At 42.3% G+C, this 13,732-nt stretch overlaps 1 protein-coding gene and 1 long non-coding RNA gene across 2 annotated transcripts; both read right to left on the bottom strand.

Moving 5' to 3' along the window:
• Positions 1-3,174: 3,174 nt before the first annotated feature.
• Positions 3,175-8,849, bottom strand: larp6a (La ribonucleoprotein 6, translational regulator a). Its single transcript, XM_059358918.1, has 3 exons — positions 7,687-8,849; positions 5,863-6,061; positions 3,175-5,149 (listed from the first exon to the last, which is right to left on the bottom strand). The coding sequence occupies exons 1-3, from the start codon at positions 8,478-8,480 to the stop codon at positions 4,052-4,054; spliced, it is 2,091 nt and encodes a 696-aa protein (XP_059214901.1). The 5' UTR covers positions 8,481-8,849; the 3' UTR covers positions 3,175-4,051.
• Positions 8,850-11,507: 2,658 nt separating this feature from the next.
• LOC131992355 (uncharacterized) lies at positions 11,508-12,540 on the bottom strand. Its single transcript, XR_009396212.1, has 3 exons — positions 12,008-12,540; positions 11,728-11,873; positions 11,508-11,634 (listed from the first exon to the last, which is right to left on the bottom strand). It is a non-coding gene; the product is annotated as an uncharacterized LOC131992355 (long non-coding RNA).
• Positions 12,541-13,732: the final 1,192 nt, after the last annotated feature.

The raw sequence follows: 13,732 nt of genomic DNA, 5'->3' as shown, positions 1-13,732 counted from the left end.
AGTAAATCAGTTATGTCAAGATTTAATAATGGCACATTCAACAATTCATGTAGACATCTCTGTGCTCATGTTGCATAATGTGTTGGTGAATAAAAAAAATCGCTAGGGGGAAGATCATTTCTTTCTACTCTGTTCTTGTTTTTTGTATCGACTTTTCCAATTGGCTGATTTAGGACTGTTGTAAATTTACTCCACCCTGATTCTAGTTCCTCAAAATTGTAAACGCCCACTCACAGTTGCTGGAGCTCCCTCCCACAGACTGATGCAAGTGTGTGTCATAAACTCAGAGTTGTGGAGGGGATGTGAAATGCTCACCTCACAATGGGTATTTTTTTCACCTTTAGGAAACCTGTGAATTAAATATTGACAAAAGGCTTCAACAACATGTTGCTACTGACGACCTCAGTTTGGGTGAATCATGCTGTGTGGTTATGTGGAGTCTACTACCTGTCTCTAGGTAAATTAATCTAAATAATACTGAATGGATGCATTTGTTCATGTACATTTGTACATTTGTACATTTAAGTGATAAATAAATAAAATGGTAGAATACTTTAGTGTGACACAAAGCTGAATGCAAAATAGACAAACTATACTCCACAATACTGAGCTGAAAGAACCAAGCTAGAAGGTGAGTAACCACATCTTACTTATTGTGTCTGGGAAAAATCAAGTCTAGTCTAGCTAAATACTGCAGTAAAATAGCTTTTAGTCATACATTAACAGCTGCTGCCCAATTACAAATAATGGCCAAAAAAACAAAATAGGTTTTGCTATTATCTCTCTTTATGACATTCCCATTTACTGCAAGTAATAAATCATCCTTGATGGTAATTATATAGAACCTCATCTTATGAGAATAATAGTTTAATTTGTGGTACTTATCCCAAACAGTCATTATTCCGACTATTAGATTGAATAGTCATGTAGACTTGAACTGAAATATTGTCTGTCAAAGGCAGACAATATCACGACTTCCTGATTTTGAATTTCTAATCGTGCAAAGAGGAGAACAAAAGTTTATTCATCCCTCACTTACGCAATCCCACTCAGTCCCGTCGCTGCTTTGAATACTGGAGCATCGGCTCTGACCCTCTGTATCAAACTCAGCCTAACAGATTTTGTCCTCCCATTATGTTCACTCCTACAGGAGATAACATCTCTAACAGAAAGTGGATAAACACAATGCTGCAGCTTCATGTATCTAACGACTCTGCAAGCATCCAAATGTGCACTTTTTTTTCTCATCACTTAGATGGTTGCTAAGGAGCATTTGATGCCACTTGAGGACATGACAGAAATTATAGTGTCTAGGGTAAGTCTTCACCGCACTTTTCATTTTTGTTTTTGCAACACAACACTGAATCACAATGGAGTAATTAATTTGTTCGACCGTAATCAGCAGAGAGGAGCATTTAATGACAAAGTGAACACAGAGCTCGGCAATATGATCTAAATTAGGAACAAATATAGAACACAAAATAATGAATTGCATGTGTGCTCATGTCCCTTGCTACAACATGCAAAACATCACGGGTGATGATTATGTTTTTAGAAGGCACATTATTAGTTAAGTGAAGATCACACTGGTTTTTAACATTGAAACACCTGTAAATGAAAAGTGCAACATCTGGTTAACCAGGACAAAAGGACATTCAAGACAAGGTTGGGAAAAAATGACATGAAGGTTCCAGCCTGTGGAAGGATACTAGAAAATTTGCAAGAATTAATATCCCTCAAAGGTTGTCCAAAAAAAACAAAGTCCGTAAGAAGAGCATACATGAGCAGCCACAATGAAGTCTATGGACATGAAATGAGCGACAGGGTTCTGGTTCTGGCTCACATCTGGGTGTGTTTGCTTGAAGGCATGTGGGAAATAAAGCCAAACTAATTTATCATGCTCTCAATTTTATCAATCAGCTGATCAGACACAACATTGTGTATACCTTGTCCAATATGTGACATATGAAAAAACAAATTTACAGATCATATAATGCAGAAATAAAGCTTGGGGTAATTCAGATATTGTGTTGGTTATTTTATGTTTATTCATTTTTGTATTAAAATGGTCAGCAATTTACTCATACCAAACATACACTGTTTTAGCCATTTATTTTTTTCTGTTTTAATTTATAGACTTAGTTGGCAATGTAATGCATTGTACATATTATGTATAATAATGTTAAATATACTTTAATCAAGTTATGTTTAATAAAGCAGCTGTGTGAGTACCTTTGCTATCGGCTGCCGCATGTTTTATTTTTGAGTTTTTCCTCTCGAAAATCTGCACCAGCCTCAGAAATCTCTACTGGTTGAGAAAGTGAAACACTGCACATAGGCACAAACACACCATCCCCAGCATGGAGTCTGGTGGCAGCATCCTGCTGTGGGAATGCTCCTCTACACTAAGCCCCAGAAGGCTTACAAAAGGAAAGGTTAGCATGAAGGCAGCAAAATACAGACAAATCATAGAGGAAAATCTGCTGCAGAGTATAGGAGAGGACTTATTTTCCAGCCAAGACAACAACTCCAAACAAAGCCAAAGCTAGACAGGAATGTACTCAAAACAACAATGATACTGTCCAATTCACAATCCAAACCTCAATCCAATAAAGACTTGAAAATTCTCAGTCTCAATGCAACATGACAGAGCTTTGACAATGGAGTGGGGGAGTCCAGACCACTTCGACCCAAGGCTGCAGCTGATGTATAATAGGCGCCTCGGCCATGGGAGGTGAATACTTGTGCAACCGGTTATGTATATTCAAATTCAGTCTGGATGAAGCCTAATTACATACACCACTTCAACATTGGAAAACTAAAACATTAAGTCAAGGGTTTTACCTTTTTTCTGGCCTTGCAAATACAAAAGGTACAAGCAATTGGAATAAATTACTTGTGCAACAGGTCTGCTCCAACGTTTTGTCGATTGTGCATTTGTGGAGAGATGATATAACTTATAGTCCAGCATCCTTTTTATCTTCCTCCCATCTGTGCAAGCCATCAAGAAAAAAAAACAGCAGTGAGCCAATTCTGCTTTCCAAGCGTGGACTTGCTTCTTCAGTCTTGGCACAACAATAATATCTCACTTACATATTGAAATAAATAAGATTGGATCATGGTTGTTTCAAACCACCTTAAAATGTGCCACAAATAAAAGATACTGAGGCCAAATGCAGTTTTAGTGATTTATTTGTACAATAGGAATCGCACTGTACAAATGCCCCAGCTCAGATGTAAAGGCAAGAACATAAGAGCATTTTTCTGCCTGACCTGACACATCCCTCAAACCTCACTATGAGCTTACACTGATGGAAACAGATGCCAAGAACAAAAATAATAAAAATAAAGCTAAAATAATAAATAAAGCAGCTACCTGCTGAACAAATTAACATTTACAAGGCTAGAAGAGACCCTTCTCAACTAAGTGCCAAATAGTACTGAAAATACTGAAATTAAAAAAGGCAAAATAAAAACTAAAAAAATATCATGTCCAGATTTAACTGTCCAACCTTTATGGCAGTGGAGCGATTATGGCCTCATTTTAAATAGCATGTAAAAAAAAAAAAAAAAAAAAAAATGGAACTCACAGTAGACGAATACATAAAAGGCATATGGTGATATCTCTATCAAGCCCATGTGCCTATGCCACTTACACCACTTACACATATACACACCATCCACAGACAATGTTGTGAGCTTTTACACACAAGACAGGACACTTTTCAATTAAAAAAAAAAAAAGTGGAATTCCCTCTCCAAACCACTCCATGTAGAACAAGTTGAGACAGCAATGGAGGTGACATGGTGCATTTCAAAGCACTATCAATTTACATTCACTCAAATTTCCATTAGCAAATCACTAATGTTACCATGGTAACTGAAGACGTCGTATAAAAATATAACAAAGACTGAAAACTGATGCACTCAACAAAAATATATCTACACAGTCTCAAATGTGGGGTGGGGGCTGAGCGACAGGGCCGAGGACAGCTCAAGTTTCCATTGTATCGTTTGATTTCTGGGGAATGAGGAACGGACGCTCCACATATCAAGTCTGAGTAGCAGCACTCTTTCCCCTTTCAGCAATGGAGACACAGTGAAAGCCCCGGGTTCCATCGGGACCCCTCGGCAGCCTCATTACGCCTGGTGGGAGGCCATCAGCATTCTGGATCTTTCTGCCCATCATCGGGCTGCCCACCGGACTGCTCTCCTGAGATGCCACCTGCTTGCGCCGCTGGACCCACGGACTACCTGAAGGGGTGAGGCTACTGTCTGAGGAGTAGTCTGCCCAGCGGCGCCCGGGCTCAGGGCTCAGTCTGCCCTCGCTGGCTAAGGGAGACTTGTGGGAATGAGGAGATTTGCGCTGGGAACAAGGGCTGGCACGGGGGCTAGACCAGGGACTGTTACGCGGGGACATCCCAGGACTGAGGTGATTGTTCTGGAAGTTGATGCCTGCAGAGGTGGGGCTGAGCTTGTTGCAGGACTGAGACTTTCTGGCCAGCCTCGGGGACGTAGGGGTGCTCTCAGTCTCTGAGGAGCTGCAGGCCGAGTCGTCCCCGTGGTACTGAAGCTCCCGTACTCTGCTGTTGAGCGAGCGGCTTTTACGCATCCCTCCTTCCTCACGCGGCCGTTCTTTGGGTACCTTCTTCTTGGGTGGCTTGGTGCCAATCAGGACTACTCTCAACCCCAGCGACCCGGCCCCTCCATCCTCGCTCCCCACAGCTTCATTGGCTTTTACAGCAGCCTCCACCTCCTCAAACTCCACAATGGCGCATTCCTCCGTGCCCAGCTGACTGTAGCGGCCGCTCAGCCTCTTCAAATCAGCCGGCAGGTCCTTCCCGGGCTTAAGTACTCTGACGGAGGCGATGGCACCGTATGCTCCAAACTCTTTCAGCAACAGCTTCATCAGCTGCTCCTGCTGATTGGCTCCTCCCTCGCTGCCTCCATTATCCTTAGTTAGTGCTGCAAGCTCCGGCCACCTCTGCAGATCACTCAACAGCAGCATGCGGCTGGGCAACGACTCACTGGCGAAGACTGGCACTGCGGATTTACGCCGCACCTTACGGCCCTCATCGTTCAGCTCAAGGATCTTTGAGTGTCTCAGAGCATAAGCAGTTGTTCTCCAGTCACGGGTCAAGTGTTTCACCTGCAAAGAGACAAGGCTTGTGTTACATGTGGGAGAGGCAAAGTACTTTGAGAGCCTTCTCATAACCATTAGGTCATATATTGATCCATACAGCTGCTTCTCTGTGACAGTTGACAAGCTTCAGTTAATAATTGGCTAAACATTAACTTAAGTGTGTACTGCTCTCCTCTCAGTCATACTTCCTCAATCAAAATCCGTACCAAACATCCTGGCTTCACTGCATTACTCAGTTCATCGCTGTATAATGTGTTCAGGTGTAAAATGCATCACCTGAGTATCATCAAGCTCACATGTGAAACCTTGTTTATATTAAAAATGTGTGTGTGCGGGGGACTCGGATCACTTATGGCATAAACAGCCTAAAGTAGCACCAGCTGCTGTGAATCAATGTGAGAATCTCATTGCATCCCCCCCAACAGCTAGACACTAGAAACAGACACTCTTTGATATGCAATTTCAACAAACCTGTCCATAATTGGTATATAAAATGGCAAAGCCAGGATCCAGGATATTCACTTGAAATCAGCTCATGAATAAAAATAAAGAAAATTAAAAGCACATAATTATACTATAACTATAGCATGTGGTGCGTACAGTACAATTTAGCCAATAATAGTAAAGTGCTTAATTTCTAGCCTGATACGGGCAGTGACTACCAATTATTTCCTACTGTGCTTCCACACGTCACCCCTGTGACTTGCAGCCATGGTTACCTTTTTGAATGAAGTGAGCAGCTTGACGCTGACGAAGCCCAGTTTGTTGCGTCTGACATGTTTGAGCAGGAAGGCATCGTGCTCCAGGTTCTCATCGGACAGGTAGTACTCGATCTGCGCAACCAACTTCTGGATGAGCTCTGAATCTGGGGGCTGCCAGCTCTCCTCCTCCAGCTCGCCTCCACTGGTGCCAGCACCACTGTGTGTGTGTGTGTGTGTGTGTGGGAAGACAACATGGTCAGTAGAGTACATCACAGAAACAGCAGACTGCTTCATATCCTGAACTGTTCATCTACAACTGTTACACATTTCACTTTCATTAATACAATAAGCCAGAGGCTTACAAGTTGTTGGCAGAATTGGAACTTCATCTTGCCATTTCCTTTCTGCAATTTCTCCTCACAGCATTTGACAAGCTGCGTCTTCAGCCATAGTCACCATCACTCGGTGCCAGACCCAGACATCAGTGTCCCACCAATCCCGAAACTGCCAAGACCTCTCCATCTGAAGGGCGCAGAGTCACAGGCTCTCCCTCCCACACAGATTATGGTAGCTCACCAAATCAACTTCACACAATTTTGCAAAAACTGACACCAGCACAGCATAGCTGGGGCCTCCAGAAACCATTTGATGTCAGTCAGACACCTGGTCTTAAAACTGTGAAGTGGCACAGGCAGGTAGCCTTGCAGATTAAGTGTGAGGGTCTGAATGAAATTTTGTGGATGACTCATCACCTCCTCCCAGCCTCTTCCCCTCCTTTTCCTCCTGCGCACACCCTCAGTCAACAGCTTTCCAGCCGGCTGACCGCACAGCTGGCACGAGCCCTCTGCTTTTCCCAGGACAACCACGAGCATACGGTCACACATGTCAACACATACAAGTATGTGAATTAAAGAAAATACGGCAGAAATGTTAAGGACATTCTGAATGAAGTTCAGTGAAAGTTTTAAAAGCCACATATCTTACAGGCAGCTGACAAACTGCACCATCAGTCCCAAACATGCTGATATTAAAATGCATCTTGTGTGTGACACAAAGCCTGTACAAGTGTGACAGAAGCTTGTGGTGCCAGATACACATTAAGGTGTGACCTGCAGGCAAACTGAAAAGCTTTGTATAGGGTAATTTATTTTCCCTATTGGCCTTTCTATCACTGACTCACTCTTTGCGCATGCAGTCCGAGTAGACAACTTATAGGCCAGAGGATAAAAATAGCAGGGCCATGACGCAGGGGAATTAGATTAAAGTGAAGGTGCCATCCTTTATCTCTCAGGTGTCTGGTGTTAGAGCACTGCTGCCTGCCTACAGGTGGTTAAACACTTTCCCTACCATCCCACCTGGGACACAATAAATCCCTCAAGTTTGTCTGTGATTATTCACACTCCCAATTGTGTCCTCCTCGCACGTTGTAAAATTATTCACTGTCTTTTGTTGTCTCTGTCATACACCTGTCGGGGTTATGCTACTGTTTGTACAGCATCTCTCTACACAACTGGCATTCTTTCAGTGAAACAAAACAATCCCAACTGTAACCCACGCTGCTCGTGTGCTGGCACTTCACCCACTGAAGTAACGGGCCAAAGTCGGACGCAGAAATAGACTTGGTTTGGGTCCAATAACCTTGATGACAAGAGGAAAACGTTTCATTCACCCTCACACATCATCCAACCCAGCATGGTGTTCGGGGAATGCACTTTACTCACATTAATGAGCAAAACAATTCAGATAAATGATAAAAGCATGGAAGTAAAAGTCAGGACGCTGTTGTTGACCAGACGATAATACAATTATCCTAATCAACTTAAAGCAGGGAATAAGTCAAACCTTGATTTGTCATGTCTTCCGAGTTCGTCCTCACTACAGCTGCCGCCAAGGAAGTCTATGTTGTTGCATGACACTTCCTCGGGTTCCTCGTCCTCCGCCGCTTGAATGGCCACTGTTATCGTCACCGTCCCCATCTCTTGCGTGTGCTGATCCACGGTGATTACCTCATCGATGCCGTGCTCCGCTGACGCATCGAAGACGCACTCCATTGGGTTCGGGTTGGGGCTCCCCACGGACCCGCTCATGTTTCTGGAACAAGTCAAGGTGCTTCCACCCGCTCCCTTCCCCTCCACGGTTGTAGCAGCAGCAGCAGCAGCGGCAGCAGCAGCAGCAGCGCCTCCCTGGCAGCTTTGAATCTTGCTCGACTCGAAGGCACAGACAGGATACGGGGTGCGTAAAGCTGCTCGACGCTTCTTCGGGCACCAGTGATGGCGGAGAAGGACCCAAGGGGCTCCGAAGACGCGCTCCACGGCTCGCCAGAGACCCCCGATCCAGATCCGACCCGACGGAGGGCCCTGAGGAACAGCGGGGCTTGTAGCAGCCAGCGAGACGCAGCCTGGACCTGGTGAGACCGACGGGCTGGAGCCTCCTTGGGCTTCTACTGCTGCTGCTGCTAGTGCTGCTACTTCCTCATATGTAAGAGGCTTTCTGCTTTTGAAACGAGCTCTGGGATTGGGCCGCGGCAGCGTCTCTTCGCAGTCATTCCCAGCCCACAAGCAAAAGCTGACACAAAGCCAAGAGGGAGGCAAGAGGAAGGAGAGGCAGCGCATGAAGGCGTTCACTAAGGCGTGCATATTCCTCCTTCTCTTTTTTTCATACACAGATTTTTACAAACACTGATGTCTTTTGCTGTGAAGACACGAACGCCCCGTTTACATGGCTCTAAGTAGGGGAGCAAATACACGTGTTCCTCTCGAGCCTAATTGGGAAATTGCCGTGTCAAGGACGACCCTTTCTCTAAGGCCACTAATTGGATAATAGGCTCTCAGCGTCTGTTGCACGCACGGTACAAGTGGTGCATGTCTAAAGGAAGCAGACAACACAGCAATGAATAGCAGGTATCAATGAGAGACGAATCAGAGATTACAAATCATCAGTGAGTATCAAAACTACAGATTAGTAAGAGGTGATTCCTACTCCAGTCTGGGCCAAGGCCAGGATCTAACAGTTTTTAAACAGGTGAAAAACGAAAAAGTCAATAACATTCCAAAGTGTATGTATTCATTGAAGTGTTCAATTATATTTTCTGCCAAGTTAATGTTTCTAAACAATATTTTAATGCTGTTTCAATGCTTTCTCCAAACTACCAGGAGTCACTGAACAGGCCTACAGGGCTCAGGACCCCAACATGTCAAGGGCTTTCCTGGCCCTCATCAATAAAATGTCACCCAAAGAGATATGTACATGTGCAATAAGGAAGAGACTAAAAATGACCACATAAAATGCCTACAAAGAGTCACAAAAAGACTACAAAACAACTACAAAAAGAGACTGAGAACAACTATGGAAAGAGGCAAAAAACACTAAGGGACACAAATTGACAACAAAAAGACGCAAAGAAACTAAAAAGAAACACAAACAGACACAAAATTGCTACAAAGACATGCAAAACTACAACAAAAAATAGGACAAACAACAAAGTTTGTGTCCTATGATTGGTGGGACACACTGCCTCATAATGTGCCTGTGGGAAAGAGGATTTCAGAGACATATTTTCTTTATTTTCAATTACTTTTTTACTGAAAAACTGCAGAAGCAAAATGCATCATATTGCAATATTCAAACTCACGCTCAAGTCAGCAAATTCCCAGAGACAATAATGAGGACACAACCTTAATGTCCTAATGGTAGTTGTGGCCCTACTTTTGGCCTATGGCCTAAAAGAAATTATTATTTAGTCTTGGAGATCCACTGTGATCTTATTAAAATAGCCATGTTTGCCCAGAGTTAATTTCCAGAATCACTGGTTTCATTAATGGTGATTTGCAGCACAAGCGCATCTGTGGGTGCGCAGTGAGAAGGTTATTATTACAGTCATCTAAATATGTCTCTGTATGCCATACCTCAAGTCCAATTCCGTAGCTTGTTGTTGGCCTCTATCCTAATAGCCCTGTAAATCACCCACACCAATGTTGTTGGCTGCTTCCTTCCCTGCATGAAATATCTTTACTCCTCCCCACTGGCAAACCAGGCTCACGGCTGGTGGGCAGTCTGACTCATTCTCTGCACCACATGCCATACAATGCTCCAGTTTGTGTACAATGCAACATGGGGGAGAGTGAGACAGACAATGAGTTAGAGAAGAGAGGTGAGGAAAAGATTGGCAACAAATAAACTGAGGCATTTAGTCTCTTATTGAGGACTTATTTTCTCAAATAAATCGACAGTCTGCCAGCAGGACAATTTCATGTTTCCACTGATGTCAGGACAGCACTGCATGCACCTGTTGCAGATCACATCCTCTTTCAGGCATGGTTGTCCCAGTTTGACGTAGATGGCCTCCTTTAGGCCTCTTTCAACCATCTGTCAACAATATTTAAAAGAACAATTCTGAAAAAAATATATGCTACACACTGTGTGTGGAAAGAGACAAAAAACAGAGAGGCCCCTTTCAGTAAAATACAATTCAATTCAACAGAACTACAGCCTTCAAAATGTCAATAGAGTTCAATCAGCACCTCTCTGATGCATTCTTGACAACAACAAAAAAAATCCTGAAGACATGACGTATTACAGTCGTTCTGTAACGGAAATAGTTACATTTATCTCGGTGCACTAATAAGCTGCAAACTCAGTTCCATTCGTAAATCCCTCTCTGGGTATTTTCTTCCAATTCACGCCTTAGAATAGCTTTTTCATTCTTCACAATTAGCGTTTTCCCACTTCTGGCTCCTGTTGCATCATCAACCCTCCAAGGAGAATCTCTCTGTGAATTGCTTCTCCTCAGGATTTATATTTAGAGGATTTCCCCACTTTTTTAAATTTCCTTTCTCTTGTCCTTTATATGCTTTTCAGGAGGACTGCTTGGTACAGTTTATATATATATAGTTTTTATTAGCTTAGTCAAATAAACTTGATGTCTTATTTAAATCCAGTCAGAGGAGGAATCTTCTTAGATGAGGCCAGAGAATCAGAGTTATTCTATTATAATTCTATGGATGAGTGTAGTAGATGTCTAAGGACTTTTATCTGCAGAAGACAAATACAGCCAGATTAAATTAAGATATATAAATCAACCTGTTGTATGAAAATTAAATTAACCATCTTGTGATGGGATCACAACAGCCATGACACCAAATTGGGCCAGGAGTGTAAAGTGTGTGTGTATATTTCCTCAACGTATTCTCATGGACAGAACAGATTGGGAGCCAGAATTATGTTACATCATCATCGCTAGTGCTAGCAAGCTCGACTCCTCAGTGTCTTTTAGTACAGCTAAACGTGAACAAGACATTACCTTGCATGAACTGAAAACACACTGTGAAAGGGTCAAAGATCTAAGATTGCGCCAGAGTGCGCAGAGGAAGCCATTTACCATCATGTGGTAGCCATGCCCAATACCATACCCTACTACCTATCTTCTATTTTACTTTACATTCAACCATATTTTACTAAATGAACAGCATGCAGTATTGAAATAGTGATTGAGACCATACATTAGTTATGAGAATGTTTCCTGAGGTTAGGGTTTAAAACAGGTGGAGTCGCCCCCTGCTGGCCATTAGAAATAATGCAGGTTTAAAGCACTTCCATGTTGATTTTGTGGTGTCAAGTAAATGAGGAACCCAAAAGCAGAGACTTGAGTAAAGGAGATGGAAACAGAGGTTTTAATAAACTTTTGATAAACAAAGGGCTCAAGGGGGAAGGACAGTCTGTGGAGTTGAAGCTGAGTAGCAATGCATGGGGCTGGCGGTGTACAGAGGTGCAGTGCAGAAGTAGTTAGAGGCACTGGAAAAAAGAACAAAAGAGCATGTGTTACCACAGAGACAAAACATTGGAAAAGTTTGGTACGCAGGAATGATACTTAAGAGGCCAATCTACCACTGGTGTAGCAAAGACAATCTGGCAGAGGGAAGAGCAGGGGAATATAAGCTGCTGTTGATTGCAGTCAATGATCCTCAGCTGTGTCGTCTGTCTCGCGCTCCTCAGCCAACCAGAGTCAACAAACCAGAAAATAAAATACCATCCTGAAATACAAAATAAAACCAGAATTAAGTAAAAAGAGTTGACAGATTTAACTTTTTAGGACGAAGGTTGCCTACTGATTGGTATGAATGTTAGCATACCAACACAGCAAACCAAGATGGTAAACATATTCTACCTGATAAACATCAGCATGTAAGCCATTTCATGTTGACCCTGTTAGCATTTAGTTCCAAGTCTCACAGAGCTGTTAGCATTGCTGTAGCGTCTTGTTTTCGCACTGCAAAAAGCACTAATTTAATGTGTACATTATCAATAGAGGTTTAAACACAACAGATTATCCACCCAACAGAATGATGAAGCCTGAATGAACAGTACACCAGTTCCTTTGTGAGGTACTGGTGCTAGATGCTCATTAGGTTCCACCGTGAAAAACCTGCCATACCACTTGCATAGTTGTAGTAATTGTTGTTCTGAGCAACAGTTACAGCAGCTCACAACAGGGACTTTGGTGACATAAGGCCCACGCTGTGATCTTTTAATAATGAATTGTTACAACACTCCACTACTTTGACTTTCCACTCACAGAAGCCCTCCTCTCTTTGTCTTTGTAAAGCTTGATATTACTGATACGGTGTGGCATGGCAGATGGAAGGAGCCTTGGCAACCAATCTGTTTTCCCCTTCCTGACTGTTTTTTTGGGGGATGGTTGTAAAGCTGTGAGCTAGTGTTTGCAACCCCCACCTCTTGCAACCATAACAGTGCATGTGAATTCATAATTACAATAGATATAATTAACTTGTTTAACTAAAAATCTAATATAAAAATAAAAATTACAATAAAAATATTATTCATGCTTCATGTGTGTGAACTTATTAAGTGCATTTAACACAGTGTCACAACCACCCTGGCTTCACCTTGAGTCTCTTATATACAGGGTGTTTCATAAATAATAATCAAGTCATCAATTTTTTTTTAACCTCTGACTGTGAGTGGCATAAATATTTTCAGTTGGATAAACTAAATAAAAATGCTTGATAAAAAGATAAACAGGAATATCCAGAGTGCTCTCTCTCCCAAACACATGCACATGCTCACTGCCAGATGGTAGAAAACATCTATGTATATCACCTATTAGCGTAATTCTGCTTCCATATTTTTTATTTTATTTGAGTGAGAATATGTTTACAAATACTCTTCCTGTTTCAACATCTACAAGTCGTGCGTCAGCGAAAGCAGGTTTCATGCTGTGCTGCTGCCAACAAATCAGCATTGCTGGTACGCACCGTGTTTATTTCTGCATTTCTCATGATTTCCTGGTGTTTTTTCTAACACCAGACTCAGAATCGATGTGTGTATGTTTCTGGAGTCCACATGTCATCCAGTCCTCACTGGGTTCAACTTCAAGAAAAAATTCATACTGTAATGAGTGACATTAAAAGTGAAATAAAATAAGAAAAATACACTAAAAGGGGACACTTACAGGAATAACACAGTTTACTGACTCTGTGTCTTTCTTCTGGGAATCTTGTTTGACAGAGACAGATCTACTGTACGTTTATAGAAAAGCTATTTATCTATACATAACTAGAATTGTACTTTTTCAACATGGCCTGTCATACAACGTGTTGATGATCAACTCCCATAATATGTGTCAGCTTCATGCTTCATGAATAGGTTGTGACAGGCAGTGTGTGGGATGTCCCTTTGATGAATCTGGACTTGTGTTCTCTGAGCAACCGCTCATTACTGCCAGATTAAAAAGGCTGAAAATACACAACGCAATCTATTTTATCACATTTGGTTTTTGGTGGTGTTACTGACTGAGATTTAATGGGTATGGGTGTCATCAATGACATGACAAATAATTCACAACGTTGAATTTACAGCAAAAATGATAATT

Source organism: Centropristis striata, chromosome 2, assembly GCF_030273125.1.
Source record: "Centropristis striata isolate RG_2023a ecotype Rhode Island chromosome 2, C.striata_1.0, whole genome shotgun sequence".
Lineage (NCBI taxonomy): Eukaryota > Metazoa > Chordata > Actinopteri > Perciformes > Serranidae > Centropristis > Centropristis striata.
Note: the sequence above shows the minus strand (reverse complement) of the source record. Positions and strands in the feature narration are given on the sequence as shown.

Bases quoted from the DNA above. Each gene is read 5' to 3' on its own strand.
- larp6a (XM_059358918.1), bottom strand. From the start codon at position 8,480: ATGCACGCCTTAGTGAACGCCTTCATGCGCTGCCTCTCCTTCCTCTTG. The intron at 6,062-7,686 runs GTTTGACTTATT...ACACACACACAG, and splicing joins GGAAGACATGACAAATCAAG to TGGTGCTGGCACCAGTGGAG. The intron at 5,150-5,862 runs GTAACCATGGCT...GTCTCTTTGCAG, and splicing joins TGCTCACTTCATTCAAAAAG to GTGAAACACTTGACCCGTGA.